This window comes from Impatiens glandulifera, chromosome 6 (assembly GCF_907164915.1).
Source record: "Impatiens glandulifera chromosome 6, dImpGla2.1, whole genome shotgun sequence".
In the NCBI taxonomy this organism is placed as follows: domain Eukaryota; kingdom Viridiplantae; phylum Streptophyta; class Magnoliopsida; order Ericales; family Balsaminaceae; genus Impatiens; species Impatiens glandulifera.
In genome coordinates, this window is record NC_061867.1 from 7,647,138 (window position 1) to 7,671,328 (window position 24,191).

General features: G+C 31.8%; 1 protein-coding gene across 16 annotated transcripts; it reads right to left on the reverse strand.

Annotated features, from left to right (window-relative positions):
• Positions 1-3,791: 3,791 nt before the first annotated feature.
• Positions 3,792-23,781, reverse strand: LOC124942167 (putative disease resistance protein RGA1). 16 transcript variants are annotated; one of them, XM_047482618.1, is made up of 10 exons: positions 20,698-23,778; positions 20,473-20,592; positions 20,308-20,356; positions 19,940-20,011; positions 19,609-19,855; positions 19,440-19,500; positions 18,431-18,689; positions 17,759-17,878; positions 16,515-16,750; positions 16,246-16,403 (listed from the first exon to the last, which is right to left on the reverse strand). In XM_047482618.1, the coding sequence occupies exon 1, from the start codon at positions 23,698-23,700 to the stop codon at positions 20,707-20,709; it is 2,994 nt and encodes a 997-aa protein (XP_047338574.1). In that variant the 5' UTR covers positions 23,701-23,778; the 3' UTR covers positions 16,246-16,403; positions 16,515-16,750; positions 17,759-17,878; positions 18,431-18,689; positions 19,440-19,500; positions 19,609-19,855; positions 19,940-20,011; positions 20,308-20,356; positions 20,473-20,592; positions 20,698-20,706. The 16 variants fall into 16 exon arrangements, 11 of the variants coding, with proteins under 11 accessions (XP_047338566.1, XP_047338565.1, XP_047338567.1 ...); XM_047482619.1 differs by having other exon boundaries at positions 19,609-19,847; positions 20,308-20,384; XM_047482613.1 differs by having other exon boundaries at positions 19,445-19,500; positions 20,308-20,384.
• Positions 23,782-24,191: the final 410 nt, after the last annotated feature.

Consider the following 24,191-nt stretch of genomic DNA (forward strand, 5'->3'; position numbering starts at 1 on the left):
TATTATTAGTTTTTATACAAGTGGTAAGAACAAGTTGTCATAAAAATATCAATAATCAAAATTGGTAATTAATTAGATTACAAAACAAGGAATTATGTATAACTCAAAAGGGAATAATTTTGAATAACCAAAATTGAGATATTTAATATATTAGATGACTTTTTTCACTCAAATTGCATTGACACGTGGTTGATGATGTCGTTATCGAGATGTTATTATATAAAATGAAATTATTCTAAAAAAAAAATTATTAGAAGCTTATAAAAAAAAGAAGGAAAAAAAAGAGAAAATGATGCTAGAAAATTGATATTTTTTATTTATTTATACCAAACATTTAAACTTGCATTATAAATTCCGGATTTCGAATCATGATATCTTAATTGGTGTTCCCACTCTTTACAATAACTTTTTCTATACATTTTCTTTTAAAGAAAAAACATATTATTTCATAATTATACTTTCAAATAATTTATCTTTTTATATTTTTACACATTATTCTTTGTCTCGTTTATCACCACTCCGCAAGTTTAGGTCTTGTTTGAATTGAAATTATTTATGTAAAAGGTCAAATATTTAGGGCCGATAATTATTGACCCAACACGAAAATACGATCCAAATTGAACAAAAAATTCAGATTATGGTCATTTATTTTTTAGTGTCAAAATCATGTCGACATGTTTAACCTGATTAATAAACAGGTCAAAATCGGGTCGACCTGAAATGACCTTAAATAGACCTGTCAACTCATTTATAATTTTCTTTTGTAATTTTTGTGTTTGTCATTTCCTATTTACTCACTCATATTTTATTTTTTTATAAATAGTTTTTTGATTTGGTTTCAATATTCTTTTGTGTTGATATCATTTTAATCTGAAAAAGAGATGTGTAATATTAATTACATCAGGTTAAATCGGTTTGAGTTCGAGTTGAGTTGTGTTAAGTCAATCGAGTTGGGTTCAAATTAATTACAAATTAATCGAGTTCGAGTTCGGTTTCAATTTCTTGAGACTTAAAAAAACAATGTTACTAATATGTAGCACATATTGTAAATCAAATTGAAATGAAGTTTAGGGACCAAATTTATAATTTGTAAGATTAGTCATTTTGCAACAGGTTTTAACAATTCAAATAAAACTAATACGAATTTTACAACTTTTCTTTACAACCCTTTTTTTTTTTTAAAAATGGCCTCAGTGTAAAGTTATTTTGAACCCATGAATTTTTTGACTTAAGTTTTTGCGCTCCACCAAGAGTTTCTCTCGTCATCTTTCATTTCTAGTTGACTCTAGCTCTATTACTCTTCATGTGGACAAATATTAGTCTAAACTAAAGTTTTCTAACTTACAATAAAACTTTAAGGACCTAACTGAATATAAAAATAAATTTTAGGAACATGTAAAAAAACGAGATTTTGTTTTAACGATTTCAAACGTTATTAACTTATTATCCATGTGTTATTCATAATTAAATAAATAAAAGATTCACGTCACTAATTTAATATCTTTTATCATCAGGTTTCCACTTCTATTCCATTATATATATTCACAGTATAATAACATATGTTATATAATCTTTTGCATCAGGAATCTTCGGTTAAAAATTTTGTCGCAACAGTTAAAAGCCAAATGTTGTATAAAAGGATTTGAGCTAACCAGGTCAAGAAGTGGGTATCAAACGAGGTCTTAGGAGAATTAATTAAGTAACATATATAAATATTAGGTGAAGGCTAAATCAATTAAAACATGGAAGACCCAATCGGCCGCTAATCATTTTTCATTTGGAGAAGTCCAATAGCAAGCTAGTGATTGACTATTTTCAGAAAAAAAAACTAAAAAAATGTTAGGTGACCACGAATCTTTGAGGAATATAACTATAACAACCTCAAGCCACCTAATCAAAGGTGAAATTCCAATTTTAAAATTATTTCTAAGCTCTCAGAAAATTTAGGAGAATTGACTAGAGATATTTTAAAAGGTAACGTTGATTTCATTAGCTCCTAAGCATGGTAAGAGTGTGAGTTGATGGGTATAAAAGAAATAGTGATGTTGTCATTTCTCACGTGTAACCAATCTTGATCGAAATCTCTTTTATTCGCGTTCGAAAATGCACAATATTTTATTTTCTACGTTTTTTAAAGATAAAATTGGGTAGCGACTCTAAAAAGTCAAAGATAGTCTAATCGATACCATTTTAAATTTTATTTTGGTTCCTCACATCATTTCATACGAGACAACTTTTAAGAAAGTCATACTCTCGTTTTGTTTTACGAGGTTCAAGAGGAAGGTAAACCAAGTGATTTAATGAAATCAACATTAAATTAGACTTTAGTTTAGCCTATCATTTTGGTTCTTCTTCATCCCAATCGGAATTCGAGAGAAAAAATAAGTTATGAGATGAAAACTATTGAATCGAATAAACGTTTTAAGAGGTCGACCGTTTTTAGACGTTACAATAGTAAATAAAAGTAAATCAAAAAGTTGGCTTAACCAAAATGGAACCCAATTCATTTGTAACTTTCCTTCAATATGTGTTTTTTGGTAAAAAAAAACTTCGAATTTTAGTTGCTTAACTATATTTAACTATATTTTAATAGCATAACTTTAATATCTGGTCAAATTCACTGCTAGTTTGAAATCACCATGAAATGTCACGATAATCTGGTCAAATTTTACATGTTATAAATTTTTACATTTGAAGTTATTTAAAAGCTCAAATTTCCTGATTTTCAAACTATTGTATAGCTGAAATGTATAGCTGAAATGAAAACTGAAATAATATATGACTCTTGTTTTAAAATCAAAATTGAGAATTATGTGTAACTCATGGAAAATATTTTATTGGATGATATTTTGAATTTACACACTTAAAGTTAGATGATAGAAGTTTGGTTTATGTTTATAATGAAAATCAAATTTAAAATGACAAAAAAACTTCAATGCTTTTTCTTTACAACTATCATGTTTTTCTTAAGAAAAATACCAAACATCCTTATTCATTTGTAGCTGAAAAGATGTAAAAAATTAGGGTAACTTGTAAATACTAAATTGAAGAAAATTATATTAAAAAAACCCTAATATCAGTATGCTGTCTTGTTGATGTTCAACAACAAGACAGCCTGCTGTGATATTTTGTTTAAGAAAAAAGCTTAACAATCTTTTGTTATTTGGAGCTAAAATTTTGTTATATTGCAGTTAAAATATCAAAGAATATTATGTAAATAATTATGGTCACTTACTTGTTAAGGCCAAATTGAATAAAATGAGTTGCAAATTTGACAAAATACTAAAATTTCATATTTTTTGGAATTTCAAAAAATTGATTTTTCTTTGTCTTTTCTTGATCACTTTCATCTATCTTACCTAATAATAGGATATTAGAAATGTCTATGGAAATACTTTTTGATTCCCATTTTAATTTAGGTATAAAAATGATGTGGATGTATTTTCATATATTTTTGTTCACACCAATCGTTGCTTCCACTAAATACTTCTCATTATAAAACAATGAGATGAAAACGCAGAGAGTAGTGAAAGGAGAAAACAGAGGACTAACAATGAGATGAAAACGGAATGATATTGCCTACTCAACTTTTACTCTTCAATATTTCTAAATTTGCTTTCTTGATTTGAATTGGAGCTTGCTTGATGTTTATTTGAAAACTTCTTATTTTATTTTGGGAAAAAACTTATTTTGTGTTAAAAGTGATTTATTTGGATTAAGAGAGTGCATTATATATATCGTTTTGTCTGTGTTTTGAACTACACAATAGATAGCTAAGAATATTAAACATCGGACACTAAATATATTGCATTTAAATATAAATAATTGTGCAGCTCAAAGGAGGATTAGTGTTACGTGAAAATGATTATTTCTAAGGTATTACCCTACATGTCTATAGATACTCCCTCCAGACTACCATTTGCTGATTATCACTTCCTGAAATTGACTCTTCTTCTCCTTCTTCTATTCCTCCTTACATAACTAGGGTTCAAATGAATCATCTCGCCTTTGTTCTAGGGATAAAAAAAGAATGAATATTGTGTACAAGCCTTTAACGATTTGCTTAGTTGCATTTAAGCTTCTCCCCTTCGAGTTCTTGCTTCAGTGTTTCAACCCTTTTCCAACATATCCATGTCCTCCTGTTAGTTTGATCATACACACATACATACCATATTAACAAAACAAGAAATAAGATGAAAACAAGTTGATTGAATATTGAAGAATCAATCACCTTCTGAAGCAATTCCAGCCTCTTTTTCATCTGCGAAAACATGAATTGTAATACTCGTAATGAGGATCTATTAAGCTTGAACTATTAATTAATGGATGATATATATGTTTAACTAATAACCTAACAAGCAATGGGAATGAGAAAATAAAATGAACAGAAGAATTGAGAAGATTAATTCTCACCTTGTTTAATTCCTCAATGCACATAGAAGATTAAAAATAAAATCATAGAAATTACAAAACGAATATAATTATATAGGTACTACCTCTTTGATGAGTCTTCTACTCCTTTAAGTTATCACTGTATGCTTGACCCTCAAATAGGATAAATGCTTCCAACTCTATCGTGAGTGTGACTGCTGCAGAATAGCCTACTGACTGCTGCGAAAAGCAATGACACGTTCAATTTGAAAACACAGATTCTAAATTGGCTTGATCGATGGAAAGAAGTCACATACAAGTATTGTGAATCGGTGATATTCCAACATCCTACTTGAAATCATACAAAGGATCCTTTCTACGCGTCCTGTTTGCAGCCAATATTAATATTATAGCTTCGGTTATCTTGCTTAAACGTTTTTTTTATCTTAATTATCTTTCAAAAATTACTCTTTGTTGAGTCTTCGACTCTTTTAGGATAAGTCAAGAAATTTCTTACATGTCATTAATTAATAGATGAATATAATTATTATTGTTATGCGTACCTTCTAATTTGACTCTTCTTCTTCTTCTTCTGTTCCTCTCCCAATAGAATATCTAAATGGAACATCTTAGGACAAAGTCTGGTTCGAAGGGAACGCAGGAGTGCGATAACATCGTCCGCTTCTTCTGAAGACACCAACTTAGGACAACGGCTAATATACAATCTCTGTAGTGAATTATTATTAATATTGAGGTTTCCAACAAATTCCTCAACTGATATCATCAACTCCGGACAATCTATAATCCACAATTCCGTGAGAGAGTTGATGAAGTGTTTGTTCTGGCAGCCACTAATCTTTGATATCATTCCCTCATCAAACAAACGCCTTAAATTGAAGCAGTAACTAATATGCAGAGATTGAAGAGATTGGAAAGTTGAGCGTACTCCTCCTCTTAATTGTGCTTCACTATTATTATTTGACGATGATGATGTTGATGGTATCTCATCATCAAACATTAATGCCTTATAACCAGCTCCAAATAAAACACTTCTTTCTATCATAAAAACAAGAGTGAGATGAGTGAGAGCACTGAGATTTGAGATGCTATATAACAACTCATCCGAACATTCACCCCAAACAGTTACATCTTTGAGTGCTTTGAGATGGGGCGGCAATCTCCCTAGCTTTGGGCAATCAGATATCATCAGCTCGGATAGATTAGGAAATACTCCGGCACTAGGAATAGTAGGAGACACCAATTTTGGGAGATTCACACCTTTGTAACGATACATCATCAATGTTTTCAGCATCGTTGAAACCTCTAGAGCTTCACCAATTTTCTCATCTCTAGTACTCTTGCTCTCATTATCATCAACTTCATCATCAGATCTCCATTCCAACTCCAACTCATTGATACTCGACATTTTAGCCATACTTACCCCTCTTGCAATAGTTGCATCACTAACTCTCCCAAGATTCTTAATTGTCAATGATCCGCAGATATCCAATTCTTTTAATTCATCTAGTTGACAGTCTTTCTCCTTCATGCCTATCACAAACCAGCTTAACGTCTTCAAATGTTTTAATTGCCCCATCCCTCTAGGCATATATTTTAATCCATGACAACCCTTCAAACAAAGATGCCGCAGGCTAATAAGGTCTTTCGTATTTCTGGGCAAATTTTCAAGCTTAGAACAACCATTGAGTTTCAAAGTCTGTAAGTTCAAGAGATCACAAATACTATCCGGTAATGTTGTTATCTCTTTATTACCCGAAATGTCTAAATATCTCAGATGTTTTAGACATCCCAGGTAATGCAAATCTTGATATTGCGCATAGTACCACCCCAGTTCAAGGACGCGTAAAGTCGGAAGTTCCTTCTTCAAGACACTCAAAGAAATCTTCTTTATGACATTTTTATCAACAACTCTGTCATCGACAATTAGCGTTTGCAACCCTCCAATTTTCTTAAGAGAATGAGCTGATATTTTGACAAATTCATCAAACATTGCCGTTACATGACGAATTTCTCGTTTTAAACCATCATTTGAGCTGTTAGCATCCAACCTATAACATTCATCTTTCATAACAGATTGGGCAAGATCGTGCATAAGATCGTGCATCTTACATATCTCTTTTTCAAAATAATCTAATTTGTCGTCTTGAAAAAAGGATCTCCAACACAACTCTTTCCAAATTGTATTCCCAATATCTTCCACTTCTTGGTTTTTAACTGTAGGAATTAAACCATGAGCCATCCACAATTGTATTAATCTCTCCTTTTTAATTATAGTATCCTTGGGAAATATAGCACAAAACACAAAGCATCTTCTCAAATGATAAGGGAGTTCATAGTAACTCAACCTTAGAATAGGCAAGAGATCAGATTCTTCATTTTGAGTCTCCCATATCTCATTATTTTTTATTTTACTCCATTCATTTATATCACTTTTAAAGCCCATCTATCATAAATATGAGAAAACTCTAAAAGATGTTCTTTATTTTGATTTACAATAAGTTGATGTGAGGAAAGAGTCACAGATGAAACTCAATCTTTGACTTTTACACCGATGTATCGTTAGTCCAAGTGATAAGGTAAGGTAATAAAGCAGGTCAGACAGTAAGAATAGGCAAGGATCCCAATCTTTTCAAAGAATCAATAAAAGCGAAAGGTAAGTAGTCGGTTACTCGCTTGAAAGCGGCCTTCAGGCCTCCCTCCCCCCGCAACTACAGAAAGCATTAAGAACTGAACTAGACGGAGATAAAAGAGTGGAATGGCAAGCCCTTCCTTCTTTATTTGAAGCAAGACGGAAAGCGTTTACTTTAAAGCAATCCTAGGCTCGTATGGTCCCTTTCTATGTGTGTCTGCAAGGGCAAAAGGAAAGCAAGACAGTTACATTTCTCTTTCCAGGTTTATGACCCCCACATAATTTTAAGAAAAAGAAAGAATTTCATCATCCTCTTCTGACATATCATCACTTAAGTATTCTTTGGGGAAATATTCACTGAGTGTGATGGGTCCTTTTGTTGACTGGGTCATTAACCCCTCATGAACGTTCCTGGCCCATCTTCTCTCTTTTATTTTGTTATCCCCTGCTTCTTACTAAAATATTTTTCTCTGGAGCCAGTATAAAAAAAAGCCCAATTGTCCTCCAAATGTCTTGGCAACTAAGGGAACACCTTTACATTTTTTAGCTATTTCTTTTCCAATATCAACAAAGTTGGAAGTTTTTGGTGTCCCACACATAAATGCACGCTCTTCAAAGAGTAGCCAACAATCCTCGTCAGAGAGCAATGATATCCGAATATGTTGAATCGTTTCCATAATTTTTGCCACATTTCTTTTCCGTGTTGTGGTAAGGACAAACGCACCATTTGATCCACAGTCCAAGATAGATCTCAACCGATCCCATTCATCAAATTTTTCATTCCAAACATCATCCAATACAATCAAATATCTTTTCCCGCTTAATTTTTCTCTAACATTTTTTTGCAATTCTTCCGAGCGTGCTTCCGCCTTTTCTTCTAAGATGGATTTCATCACCCATTGAATATCAAATTCATCAGAAACACAAACCCAGATTTTGGTTTCAAAATGCTTAGTAATCTCCTCGTCGTTGAAGACAGTTTGGGCCAGTGTTGTTTTACCAAGACCCCCAATTCCAACAATTGGCAGAACAGATAATTTTTTGGCACTAGATGTATTGACCAGAATATCAATAATCTGTTTCTTTTCCTCATCTCTCCCATAAACTTGATTACAACTAGAAAGAGAGATGGTTTCACGCGAATTACTAGTAAGCTTGTCTATTTTTGAGTCAGGAACAGATTCAAGCAAATGTAACTTTTGACGTTCTGAAGAAATTTGGTCAAGCTTCTTTTGAACATCCTTAATTTTGTGACCAACTTTTAGACGTGTCCTAGTACTTCTAAAAGGATGGGTTATTGAGTTGGTTACCTGGATCAGGGTTGAAGAGGAGGAGGCATTACGCCTGTTGACTTGAAGACGAAGATCTTCAAAGGTGCACTCATCCATGATGTCTCGAACCTCGTACGCCACATCTTTCAGTTTTCGCAACCAATCTTCCGTTTGTTCGTCCTTTTCCCGCACGGTCTTTCGCTCAGCATCTTTGAGTACGGCATTAATCGAAGATAGAGTGCTCGATAGCGTTTGAACCTCCTTCTTAAAACTCCAAAACAACGAGAATTCATCCTTAATCAGAGGTGCCAAGTTTGAAAGCAATCCACTGATTAGAGCTGCTTCAGCCATGGTGGTTTCTCTCTCAAATGAAATCTGATGAATAAACTTCTCAAAAATGTTATCTTGTGTCTACTGAAGAACAGTCATTGAAGTTAATCACATACAAAATGGACTTTCCTTTCCTTTCCGTGTGGACCATACAAATACTTATTATTTTATATTTGATTGTAATGATTATATAATTAGAAAGTGACATCTAATATAATAATTATATATCAATTTTCTTTATTAATTTCAATAATAATAAAAAATATATAAGATAATATATTAATTTTAATATGATTAATAATACAAACTACTATTAATTATAAAATAATAATTAAAAATAATTTATATAAATATAAAGATAAAATAATATTTTATACTTTTTACTATTATCTTATATCACTGACCAAACACAATATAAAAAAATTATATAAATTATACTTATTTTATACTCTCAACCAAATTTAACAACTTATAACTTCTAATCATTCCTTACCAAATTCTAATAACCTATAAATTCTAATAATTCTTTACAAAACTCTAATAATCTATAACTTCTAATAAAATTTATATTCCAATTTCGTTGAAGATATTAAATGATCTTCATATACTGGAGATGTTTAAATTTAAATTAAAAAATATATAACACTAATTTATATATTATTGTTAACTGGTCATTTATTTTTGTCCTATTAGGAATTTATGAGCACCTCTTTGTTTACCTTTCAAATTTAATTAGGTATATCATGCCTGATGTAATACATCTATTTTTCAATAATTTTCAATGTACATTTATTTATTTTTACAAATAAAATATTTCACGGTGGATTGTGCCTATCAAATTACAATGGATTTTAGGGTCTAAATTTGCAACTAGTATAATTAGTTTTTGGCAACCAGTTTTAGCAATTTTAAATATAACTAGTACGAATTTTCCAATTTTTCATTAAGGTTTCGGTGTTCGGTGTAAAACTATTTTGAACCCATGAATTTTTGGACATAATTTTTTGCACTATAACAATAGGCTTCTCTCATCCTCTTTCATTTCTACTTTATTTTAATTCTCTTGCTTTTTATGGGAACAAATATTAGTCTAAATTAAAATTTTCTAACTCACAATTAAATTTTTAAAGGCTTAACTGAATATAAAAATAAAGTTTAGAACTTGTATAATTAAAAAGATATTTATATGTAGTTTTAGCTCAATTCAATACAACAACATAGTTTGGATCAAGAAATAGACAACACTCTTGGTAGAAAAACTAAATTGCAATGTATAACGCGTTTAAAATCTGAGACAAATATTAGTTTAAACTAAACTTTTATAACTCACAATCAAGTTTTAAGGGTCTAGTTGAATACAAAAACAAAATTTAGGAATTTATATAAATAAAAATATTTATTTATAGTTTTCTCTTAATTCAATGCAAGAGACATGTAGGTGTGGACCAAAATAATGACAACACTTGTAGAAAATTAGCAATGTATAAATTAAGTGTTTGTTTGAGACAAATAATGTGTGTACCAAGATATGGACAACCATCTTTATTGATGAAAAATTAAATTGCAATGTATAAAGTTTGATAAATCCATCCTTGTGTATAATGATGATATACACTGCTAAAAAAATATATGATATGATAACCAAGTCTCGTTCTGATCTTGAAAAAAAAAATATCTTCATTTCAAGTTTTGTTTCCAACATTTTTTATCTTTAATTAAACTAAAGGTCATGTATTCAAATTTGGATCATCTATCTTTTTCATTTTTATTTTGCAATAACATGTTAATGAAATTATTTTATAACTTAACTAAATCAATCAAAATATTTGAGAACCAAATCTCATCCAAGGAGACTAATTCACTAATAAGTCTCTTTGTGATCTTAAAAAAACTTAACCTTTGGGCAGTTATTATCTTTTATTTTTTCATATGAGATATCTCTCATTATTGATTTTTCATTTGGATCATTAAGGATTCAAAACTAAAAGAACATTTACATTTTGTAGCTAGTTTTTTGTGTGCCCTCTTATATTTGCATTAGCACCACTTTCCTTCATCATTCTCTTTAAAGTTGAACTCCTTTTCATCTGCATCACTCATTTTTTTAATTTAAAAAGAAAAAAAAAATCTTTAAGGCAAAATAAACAACAAAACCCAAGTGTATTAGCAAAAAAAATTGAAAGAGTGAAAGGAGTACAAAAATACTTGTTACATTAAGAATCTCATATTATTTTCCCATGAAATGGAATAACCCATAATTAAAGAAAAAACAATTAGAAGTTTATCACTATAGAGATGATCTAAACATAGGTTAATTCCTTAATGCACATTGTACCCTTTCGACTTCTTTATCGTACCTTCGTCTCCATTCAATAGATTCATTCATTGCTTCTTTGTTAACATGATCAAACTGCAACCTCCTGTACCAATATAAAATAACACCAGTTTCCTCCGAGTAATAAACTATGACATATTTAAAAGAAAATGAAATCCGCCTCAAAAGTTCAACATCATGTGAAGAAGTTGTGATATAAAGTTATCAAATGCGCAAAGCTTTAAGAAGAACGCGAAACCGAAAACCACAACCATAGCTAAAGACACGAACAATATTAATAATTTTTTTTTGGAAAACGGTTAGAACCATTTTCATTAAAATCTCAAAAGTGGGAGGGTCATAAATCAAAACTAGACAAACCCTAGGTATGATTAAGGATGACAATCAAAAGACTCTAAAAAAACTTATTAGTATCATTCATACATTTTAAAGAAAATAGAGATTACAAACAGAAAATACCATTTCTAATTTAACCATCCCAACCTGGTATTTTTGCATGCCATCTGTTTTCATTAAGAGAATTTCTTCCCCTTCCTCTTCTCCTTCCTCTGACGATGAAAAGAAATTGTATTGAAGAGGATGATGATTATTGTTGTTTCTCGTTTACGAGCTCATTCTAATTTGATAGAAAGATTTTTTTCTGAGAATTTCAGAGCTTTTACTTTTGTTATATTCAACTTGAATTTATGTGTTCTTGTCTTCCTTATCTTCGGATTCAGCTTCAGACTCCACATTGGTTTTGGAATCTTTTTTATCGGCTTGCTTTAGAATTTTCTGTTTCAGCTTTGAAATTCTAGATATCTTCCTCTTGAATTTCCTCAACAACAACTAGATGTTTATCTTCCATTTCCATCTTGATTCTTCGCATTATAGCAAATTTTCTTTTCATCTTCCCCATGTTCCCTTTACCTTTTTTTTCACTAATTTCTTTTTTTCCAGAATCCGATCTTTGAGTTTAGCCTCCTCTATTTCCTTCTTTTTCTTTTTTGCTTCCTGGATTTTCTAGTTTTTATTCTCTTCTTCTTTAGATTTATCACATTTATTATGCAGGAAAGTGTTACAAAAAACACACCTCATTAGTTTCCATTCATAAGAGATCTCTATGACATTGTGCTTTCATTTCCTGTCAACAACTGCCATTTTTATTGGCAGAACACTCCTAGGATGCACTTCAATGTTAATTCTAAACAAATGATAAGTGTTCTTCTCCTTCAGTTATTGGGTCCATATATAATGATTTCCCAATTGTACCTACAAAATGACTAATTGCTTCAGCATTGTAAATGTAGGCTGTAATATTTCAGAGTTTGAACCAAATCTGGGTCGTTTTCTTTGGTCTTTCATCTCTTTCAACCACTTTTTCAACTTCAATGCAATTTGATCATATGTAAATAATCCCTTTCTCCAAGATTTCTTTCAGATTTGAGTCCTTTTTGAAATGCAAGAAGTAGAGGTCATATATGTTTGTAAAAACTTTTTCGAGCCCCTTTTTTCTCACCACTATTTAATTAGAGCATCTTTGGTAGTTGCGAATGATACTTTGTTTTTATCAATGAAATTTTCAACCACCACAAACTTTCAGTCTTCAATACATTTCTCCTCTAGTTTAGAAGGCAGTTTGAATTTAAAAGAAGAGTTGAATATCTCTACATTTGTTTGGATATCCTTCAAGTAGACTTTTCCTTTATAGGCATGATCTTCAAATTATGCTTTATTTTTACATACCTCATTGACTTTCCATGTTGAATTACTCTTGATAGTGTAGGTCTTGGATTTGAGAGTCTTAATCAGCTCCTTCATTACACCAACTAACCATTTAACTATCCTCATATTATGTTTTCTTTAGTAAATTTCAGTCCTGAAGATAGTGAATATTGAGTTGGACTGTTATTTGTTGACCTTTCTCTTTACTGATTGTGATTTTCCCTTCTTAACATGCATTAAGAGTTTGGTAATCTGGTTTGTAAGACCAAACATGTTGGCTCTCTCGTTATAACCAACCTTCTAAATTCCTTCTTTCTTCTCTTGTTTTCTGCTACATTTTTCAGAATTTTTATTAGTAATTGGTTCCTTACCTTTATTGCATTCTTGTTTTTCCTGGATAATTTCTTCAGCAATCGTGTCAATTTCCTTTTCAGCTGTCTTCCATAAATCTTTCATCACAAATTCTTTGACTTCCTTATATTTATTTCTTTTTTTTCTTTCAATTTTAATAAAAAATAGAACACATCAACAAAGCAACAAAAAATACAATTACATAATAGGGTACATCAAAAACTCTAGTTATAATAGAACAGGGTAAATTAGAAACCTGAACCTTCCAACCAAGATTTGAAGATGAATGAACGACCTAGCTATTAGAGCTTATATTGTGACGTTCGTGTCGATCGTGCACACGTTTGACAAGCGACGCTCAATGACAAACAATCGTGACCACAATAAGAGAACCGCGACCTTGATACATGACAAATTGTGTCAATCGTTCTATTTGTGCCGATCGTGTCATTCGTGCAATATAAATCATTTTGTTCTCCTCATGATCATGTAATATTTTGTTGACATGTTGATGATCTTCCTCACATGGGATGACTTAAAAAAAATAATCTAATTTCCTTCCAAAATTAAATACATTCAATAGCAAGCTCCAGTCATCATGTGGTGCTCTGTGTGCTCGGGTGTGATGAAGCCCCAAAAAAATTACTATAGAAACGTCACAAGATCCCTCCCTAATTTATTTATTGTTTTTCAATTTAGTTTACCGATTTATCTAATTATTAAAAAATAATAAAATTTACATTTATTCACTTGTTTATAATTTTCTATTATTACGTTTAAATATTTCTTAATCTGAATATTTTATGAAGAAACAATGGAGTGACTGGAGTTTCAATTTAAAGTTTCTAATCATGTGACATTAATTGGTTCCTAGTTAAACTAGGAGAATACTTTGCAGTTTCGACTAGTTATGTAAATGAACATAGAGTTATTTGAATCTCAGTTAAGTAAAATGCTCGTTGAACTCGTTTGTTAGTCTTTGGAGAAAAAACTTTTACTTATCTCAAATATATAGAATCATTAATTAAACTTCTATCAACAATAACTTCAACTAAGTCGTCTTAGGTAAGAATCGAACCCGTAATTTTTTTTAGATAGAATATTTAACAATTCATTAATTAAGCTTCTATTATTATATTTATTTTATGTAATATTTATTTAACTTAGACAATGTTATTTAGTTTGAATTAAAAAAAAATGTTTTATTAATTGCATTATCAAATGAGATGTAAAATAAATAAAATTTAAACTATTACTTTACAAATAAAAAACAAAATAAATATAACAAAAATAATAATATTAACAATTATTAATTATGTAAATGGGTATCTTCTAACTTTCAACATTAAAAATAATTAAAATAACAAACAACCATATTAAATAATAAAATAAAAATAGTTATAATTATTCAAATTAATCATACTAATTTGATGTCTCAGATGTCTCACTCATTCACAATGAGTGCATTAATTTCATTACTATGAGAAAAAAGAAAAATTGCCTTTACAAATTCGATATTGAAAAAAATTTTGATCATATCCCAAAAAATGGACTTCGAACAGAAATGGAGAAAATTGATAAAAAAAAAAAAAAAAAAGCATTTCAGAACCAATCAAACTCATCTGACTGGTATATTCTCAACATGGAGTAAGTATCATATAAATATTCCTACAAAATAACACATATAGACATACCCAAACAGACCAACTATTATCATCTTCTTCTTTTAAACCAAGACAAATGTAAATGTTACATAAACTACACAAAAATCAAATCAGTTCAACACAAATTCCAACAAGTGTTGCCATGAATTAAGTTCAATAACACATACTCACAATCACTACATGGAAGGATGATCTACTAAAAGTTCAATGCTCCATATCAAGGTTTTCGAAATTGTTAAGATCCACTTGAATACATCTACTCCAATAGAACACACTTTATTTTTACGTTAGTAACTTTAGATTATGAAAAGTATATTTCATTTAAAAAGAACCACCCGTAAAGGTCAACCGACGCGTCTTCTCCAGATGCAGCCTGATATTAGAGTCACAAAAGAATTTATATAGCAGAACAAGGTAATGTTTGAGATGAGGGAAAACAATAGTGTAAAGAAAGATACATACACATTTTAACATGACATAAAGCTCCTTGGTCTTTTGCCGTCTCTAATATCTTCTTGTTCAAGCATGGGGGAAGCATTAATAGAGCCATTCAAAACATTTTTGGTAGTTGAATCAAACATAACCACCTCTTTGATCTCGTTAGATACACAAGGATCTTCGAGATGTGTTCCCAAATTGATACCTTTGGTAGATTTACAGAAAAAATGTCATTTCATAATAATAAGAAAAAGAAACCTCAATTTGAGTACCAGCATATTTCTCTTATAAAAGTGGATCAATGCCCATTTGCAGATTTTCTAAGTGCAAATTTTCTGCAGTTAGGAGAACAAAATTGGAAAGCATTGCATCATCATCTTGTGGACTATTTGGCTTGAAAAGAACTGGAGTATTTATTAAGGCAAGAGAAGTCCGGTTAGAATCCTTGAGAACTCGATCCTCGCTACTCTAGCTGAATTCTCTCGGGTTCTCTTGTTTTCTCTGTCTGAGCTATTATTAACCTTATTTAGGAGCTCAGAATGAATGAGCTTATCCACTACTTTTGTTTCAATTTGTTGTTTTTGTGTAACTTGTTTTTCTTTTGTTCATTGTCTCAACAACATTTATAAAATGAACCATACAAAAAAGGTCATTTAGAAAGTTAAGGCTAGGCTACATGGTACACCCTAATGATTTCTGATGTTTGATTAGGTGAAATAGAGGACAATCCTGATGAGTATGGCCTAGTTGACCCTTTGTGAGTTTGTTTTGCTCAGATCGGTTTTTTCTTGCATTTTGATATATGGACAGCTTGACAATTCATCTACAAATTCATGTTACAGTCCCCTTCTATGCTTATCAAAGGGGTATGGAATTGGAAATGAAAGTGAGACCTTAGGTGATTTATCCCTCAAACATGAGACAAAGAGCAAAATAACATAGAGGCAACTAAATTGGTACAAAAAATAATTTTCACATAAATAACATTTAAGAAAATCCACATTTACTAAGGAAATCAACTATTTCGCAACCAATAACAAAAACAAATATGTGAAGAAGAACATCTTACAACCTTGAAGTGAATCATATGCTGACTTGGCTGCGTTGACCTCTGCCTGCTTTTTGCTCTTCGCAGCTATCCCTAGGTAAATTTTGTCATCTACTATCACGGTTGAAAGAAAAGTAAGCGAGTGACCTGGACCACAGCTTTCAGTCTTATAACTTGGACTCAAGAAGCCTCTTTTGTGAGCCAATTCTTGCAAGGCATTTTTATAAAGACCAAAATCACCCTATATAAATTCAACATATTATTGTAGTATGCAAAATAACTTAAAATTAAGACAATAATGTTACAAACTGTATTAGAGGCCATATCAAATCAAACTGTCTAAAAGGATAACCTTCTGATCTTCATTGACTGAAATTTGTTCAAAAGAAATTTTTGCTGCAGCATTCTCAGCATCTCTCATGCTGAGGAAAAATTCATTACTCTGATAACTCTGTCCACACACAGTAACCTTACACTTGAAGTAAGAAGCATGTGGAGGACCTTGGCTCTCAAATGAATACTCTGGAAACCTAAGATTTCTCTTTTGTAAATAATTTTGTAACCGATTTTTATACCATTGTCCTCCATCTGTAATCAAAATGTGCAAGAGAATGAGATGTAGTCTAGCGATTAGTTGAATTTGAAATTAGACTTGCTACCAGTGTTAAATCATCAAGAAATACAGTGATGAATGAAGGGATGTAATGAAGAATGAAAGTCGGCAAGTACAAGATTTAGAACAAGATCATTATTGGATTAAGAAAATACAAACTTTTACATTTTAACTGCTCCTAATCAATAAACACTAACAAAAATCATAATAGGTTTACAAGTTTCTGAATGCACAAACTGCAAACCCATGAATCATGTAATATATTTAGGGTTCAATGGTTCATATAAGAAAGGGGTGAGTGTCAATGGAGAGAGCTACAAGAGAGAATGTGAGGAGAGGGGCCAACACAAATCTACATTCGTTTGATAAAAACAATTGAAAAAAAATCCATGAATGAAAAGAGAAAATTGACATTTAAGCTCAGCGAAAGAAGCATGAAAAGAAAAAAGTACAGAGACTAACAAAGACCTGACGATCAAAAGAAATGACTCAAGAAACAACAAAAACATGGGTCCAGGCAAACAGAAAACAAAGAAATTTATTCCACCTGTAGCTGCACAAAGCAATCATGTCCCCGACAAAAAATCTCCATTCATTTGATCATCTTTTCCTATACCCAACTATCTATTTATAGCCATATAAATTATATTTAATAACACAATTACAGCTATCCAAACAATTCTCTAACAAACTTGGTACAAGTAAATAACATAGTATGGTCCAAGGCATTCTTTACTAATATTTAATGACCCTCCCCTAACCCTACCATACAACACCTGAACCCAATGTAATGCATTACTGACAAAATTACTATGTTTACTCCATCAACTTTTCATAAGAAATTGGCGTCATTGTTCACATTGAGCATCCAAACAATTGTATTATCATCACATATCTCAAGCACAGGTATCAACTAGAGAATGCCACAAAACAAGCTGCAAAATGCTACAAGAAAAGGCATGAATTAGATACATTTTCCTTACCAAGAGAATTCTTATGATCGGTTAACTCTAAATGGGCAAGAGGACGCTGCGACTCGTTTATGCCGTGTGATTGTAAAGCCAAATTCGCTTCCAATCCATCATTATGTGAGGCGGGAAGAACTGAAAAACGATAATGAGAAAGTCATAAAGATAATGCTAATATGACCAACAAAAAGATCTCCATCCTCAACATTCTTCACTTAGTCTATTAGTATCATCTTCCCATATTTTAGTAATAGAGCTGAGGGTAGGGATTTGGCTGAGTGAAAGCGCCCAGATTTGTCCCTCAATTCGAGAAAGGGCAAGAGCTACAATAGTGGTATTTATAGTCTAAGTAGCTATTGTATTGGCTAAAGTAATCTGGTTTAAGAGAATAAGTAAATGGTTAAAATTGCAATAAAATAACTCTTTAGAACTTCCGTGTTCTTGGCCATTGAGTAGATTAAACCCTACAATTGAATCAGATCTTGACAAAATCCACCAGCTTTGGACAAAGGAAAAAGGAATCCTTTTCAATGTAAGATAGATCAATCCAAATACGAAAATCGCAGGGTTTAGAGCTGTTGGTCAAGGTAAAGACTCCATTAAAATTGAAGCCCCAATCTAAGATACACATTGACTTAAAGCATGCAATTTACATAAATTTGCTAAAAATAAAAGAAAAAAACGTACCAGAAAGCAAAGGATCAGAAACTGGAGCATTTTCATTCTGCAAATCTTGAATACTTTTTTCAACTTTTCATCATTTTGAGGTATTAGCGACAAATTGCAATTATTTTCGGTCATTGAATGCTCAAGATTAATAACAATTAGTTTGTCTTTCACATCTTTCAAAACTTCAACCAACATAGAACAACATTCGTCATATTTTTCTCCAGGTTGTTGAACCTCATTTATCAATGAAGCTTGTATATTCAATTCAGCTTCCCATCTATATTGTGAAGCAGGTAGAAATGAAAAAACAAAAATAAGGAAATCATACAAATCTCCAACCTTATCTATTACGTAAATTTCATGACGAGTTATCATAAGAATTAGTTAATACTTTATTACAAACTCAGTTCTTCTAGGCTTAACATATGATTTTGGAAACACATAAAAGGCTCGAAAAAATGTTAATAAATTGATGCTAGGATTCTGAACTTGAAAAGATGTACGTGTTAATATGTTATTAGCTGATAGAGCAGCAGGTTTATGTAAACACCCTGCAGTCAGTCACTAATATTTATCACCTGATACTCTGTTCTTTACATTTAGTATCAGAGTCTTGTTATTTTAAAGTTCAAATATTTAGTCAGCAGAATAGTTATCATCAATTGATAGCTACCAAAGAAGTATAAAACACGTTTTCAGCGCTGAGAGTAGCTAAAGGAGAAAACAGAGGACTAACAATGAGATGAAAACGGAATGATATTGCCTACTCAACTTTTACTCTTCAATATTTCCAAATTTGCTTTCTTGATTTGAATTGATGTTTATTTGAAAACTTCTTATTTTATTTTGGGAAAAAACTTATTTTATTTGGATTAAGAGAGTGCAATATATGGTTTTTTTTCTGTGTTTTGAACTACACAATAGATAGCTAAGAATATTCAACATCGGACACTAAATATATTGCATTTGAATATAAATAATTGTGCAGCTCAAAGGAGGATTAGTGTTACGTGAAAATGATTATTACCCTACATGTCTATCGAGACTCCCTCCAGACTACCATTCATTTGCTGATTATCACTTCCTTCCTGAAATTGTCACCAGCGACATCATTTCAGACTCTTCAATTGTTAATAAAAGATGCAATTAATCAAATAGTTAATAAAAGATGCAATTAATCTTTATACGTACAGTACCTTCTATTTGACTCTCCTTCTTCTTCTATTCCTCCTTTATAATATTTACATCGAACTTCGTCGAATGAAAACACAACATAACTAGGGTTCGAATGAATCATCTCGCCTTTGTTCTAGGGATAAAAAAAAGAATGAATATTGTGTACAAGCCTTTAACGATTTGTTTAGTTGCATTTAAGCTTCTCCCCTTCGAGTTCTTTCTTCAGTGTTTCAACCCTTTCCAACAGATCCGTGTTCTCCTGTTAGTCTGATAATACATACATACATACCATATTACGAAAACAACAAATAAGATCAAAACAAGTTGATTGAATATTGAAGAATCAATCACCTTCTGAAGCAATTCCAGCCTCTTGTTCAAGTAGTTATTTGCACCATTTTCCTCCATCATCCTCTTTTTCATCTGCCAAAACATAAATTTGTATACTCTATTCAGCTTGAACTATTAATGGATGATTAATTCTAACAAGCAATGGGAATGAGATAATCAAATGAATTAGGGATGAATTGAGAAGATTAATTCTCACCTTGTTTAATTCCTTAATGCACATAGAAGATTAAAAATAAAATCATAGAAAGAGAGCTGCTCTACCTCTACATACCAAATTTGGTTATGTGGTCATTATGCTCAGCTCTTCGTGATTATTTTCCAATAAAATCAATAGATTACAAAAAAGAATATAATTATTTAGGTACTACCTCTTTGATGAGTCTTCTACTCCTTTAAGTTATCACTTTATGCTTGACCCTGAAATAGGATAAATGCTTCCAACTCTCTATATATATAACATTCAAACAAACAAACAAACAAATAAACAATTGAAAGTCACAATCAAATTGATGAAAGAGGAGAAGAAAACATACATTGCAGTAACAGTAATGTAAGTAGCTGGAGAATATCCGTGTGGCTTTAATCTTCCACAGCAACAACATGAACCAAAATATAGCAACTATGATTGGAGGAGCTGCAGAATATCCTACTGACTGCCGAAAAGCAATATCACGGTCAAATCGAATTCAATTAGAAAACTATCACGGATTCGAATTTAAGTAATAATAGATTAATATAATTATTATTTTTATATGTACCTTCTTCTTCTATTCCTCTCCCAATAGAATATCTACATTGAACTTCTCAGGACCAAGTCTTGCTCGAAGAGAACGCAGGAGTGCCATAAAATCGTCCGCATCTTCTGAAGACACCAACTTAGGACATTCTCTAATATACAATCTCTGTAGTGAATTATTATTAATATTGAGGTTTCCAACAAATTCCTCAACTGATATCATCAACTCCGGACAACTACCAATAGTCAATCTCGTGAGAGAGTTGGTGAAGTGTTTGTTCTGGCAGCCACTAATCTTTGATATCATTCCCTCATCAAACAAACGCCTTAACTTCTTGCAGTGGAGAATAGTCAGACCTTGAAGAGATTGGAAAGTTGAGCGTACTCCTCCTAATTGTGCTTCATTATTATTATTATTGTCCGCAAGGGTTGACGATGATGAAGGTATATAACCAGCTCCAAATAAAACATTTCTTTTTCCCATACCACAAAGAAAGAGATCATTGAGAGCACTAAGATTTAAGATGCTATATAACAACTCATCCGAACATTCACCCCAAACAGTTACATATTTGAGTGCTTTGAGATGAGGCGGCAATCTCCCTAGCTTTGGGCAATAAAATATTTTCAGCAGGGATAGATTAGGGAATACTCCGGCACTAGGAATAATAGGAGACACCAATTTTGGGAGATTCACACCTTTGTAACCATTCATCGTCAATGTTTTCAGCATCGTTGAAACCTCTAGAGCTTCACCAATTTTCTCATCTCTAGTACTCTTCCTCTCATTATCATCAACTTCATCATTAGATCTCCATAACAACCAAAGCTTCTTGATACTCGTCTTTTCAGCCATACTTACCCCTCTTGCAATAGTTGCATCACTAACTCTCCCAAGATTCTTAATTGTCAATGATCCGCAGATATCCAATTCTTTTAATTCATCTAGTTGACCGTCTTTCTCCTTCATGCCTATGACAAACAAGCTTAACGTCTTCAGATGTTTCAATTGCCCCATCTCTCTAGGCATATATTTTAATCCATCACACTCCCCCAAATAAAGATGCCGCAGACTAATAAGGTCTTTCGTATTTCTGGGCAAATTTTCAAGCTTAGAACAACCATTGAGTTTCAAAGTCTGTAAGTTCAAGAGATCACAAATACTATCCGGTAATGTTGTTATCTCTTTATTACCCGAAATGTCTAAATATCTCAGATTTTTTAGACATCCCAGGTAATGCAATCCCAGGTAATGCAAATCTTGATATTGCACATAGTAGTACCCCAGTTCAAGGACGCGTAAAGTCGGAAGTTCCTTCTTCAAGACACTCAAAGAAATCCGCTTTATGACATTTTTATCATCTCTCTCTTTGATGAATATTAGCGTTTGCAACCCTCCAATTTTCTTAAGAGAATGAGCTGATATTTTGACAAATTCATCAAATATTGCCCTTACATGACGAATTTCTCGTTTTAAACCATCATTTGAGCTGTTAGCATCCAACATATAACATTCATCTTTCATAACAGATTGGGCAAGATCGTGCATAAGATCGTGCATCTTACATATCTCTTTTTCAAAATAATCTAATTTCTCGTCTTGAAAAAAGGATCTCCAACACAACTCTTTCCAAATTGTATTCCCAATATCTTCCACTTCTTGGTTTTTAACTGTAGGAATTAAATCATGAGCCATCCACAATTGGATTAATCTCTCCTTTTCAATTTCAGCATCCTTGGGAAATATAGCACAAAACACAAAGCATCTTCTAAAATGATAAGGAAGTTCATAGTAACTCAACCTTAGAATAGGCAAGAGATCAGATTCTTCTTCATTTTGAGATGTCTTCCATACCTCATTATCTCTTATTTTAGACCATTCATTTATATCACTTTTGAAGCTCAATTGACCTCCAAATGTCTTGGCAACTAAGGGAACACCCTTACATTTTTTAGCTATTTCTTTTCCAATATCAACAAAGTTTGGAGTTTTTGGTGTCCCACACATAAATGCACGCTCTTCAAAGAGTAGCCAACAATCCTCGTCAGAGAGCAATGATATCTGAATATGATGAATCGTTTCCATAATTGTTGCCACATTTCTTTTTCGTGTCGTGGTAAGGACAAACGCACCATTTGATCCACAGTCCAAGATAGATCTCAACCGATCCCATTCATCAAATTTTTCATTCCAAACATCATCCAATACAATTAAATATCTTTTCCCGCTCAATTTCTCTCTAACTTTTTTCTGCAATTCTTCTGAGCGTGCTTCCGCCTTTTCTTCTTCTAAGATGGCTTTCATCACCAGTTGAATATCAAATTCATCAGAAACACAAACCCAGATTTTGATTTCAAAATGCTTAGCAATCTCCTCGTCGTTGAAGACCGTTTGGGCAAGTGTTGTTTTACCAAGACCCCCAATTCCAACAATGGGTAGAACAGATAGTTTTTTATCAACACAAGCACCAGATGTATTATTGACCAGAATATCAATAATCTTTTTCTTCTCCATATCTCTCCCATATACTTTATTACAACTAGAAAGAGATATGGTTTCACGCCAACGACTAATAAACTTGCCATGAATAGATTCACGCAAACTTAACGTTTGGCGCTCTGAAGAAATTTGGTTAAGCTTCTCTTGAACATCCTTAATTTTGTGACCAACTTTTAGACGTGTCCAAGTACTGATAAAAGGATGGGTTATTGAGTTGGTTACCTTGATCCGGGTTGAAGAGGAGGCATTACGCCTGTTGACTTGAAGACGAAGATCTTCATAGGTGCAGTCGTCCATGATGTCTCGAACCTCATACGCCACATCCTTGAGCTTCCGCAACCAATCTTCCGTTTGTTTGTCCTTGTCCTTCTTTCTTTCTGCATCCTCAAGAACGGCACTAATCGAAGATAAAGTGCTGGATAGCTTTTGAACCTCCTTCTTAAAACTCCAAAACAACGAGAATTCATCCTTAATCAGAGGTGCCAAGTTTGAAAGCAATCCACTGATTAGAGCTGCTTCAGCCATGGTGGTTTCTCTCTCAATGATCAATCAATCTGATGAATAAACTTCTCACAAATGTTATCTTGTGTCTACTGAAGAACAGTCATTGAAGTTAATCACATACAAAATGGATTTTCCTTTCCGTGTGGACCATACAAATACTTATTATTTTATATTTGATTGTAATTATTATATAATTAGAAAGTGCATCTAATATAATAATTATATATCAATTTTCTTTATTAATTTCAATAATAATAAAATATATAAGATAAATATATTAATTTTAATATGATTAATAATACAAACTACTATTAATTATAAAATAATAATTAAAAATAATTTATATAAATATAAAGATAAAATAATATTTTATACTTTTTACTATTATCTTATATCACTGACCAAACACAATATAAAAAAAAATTATATAATTTATACTTATTTTATACTCTCAACCAAATTTAACAACTTATAACTTCTAATCATTCCTTACAAAATTCTAATAACCTATA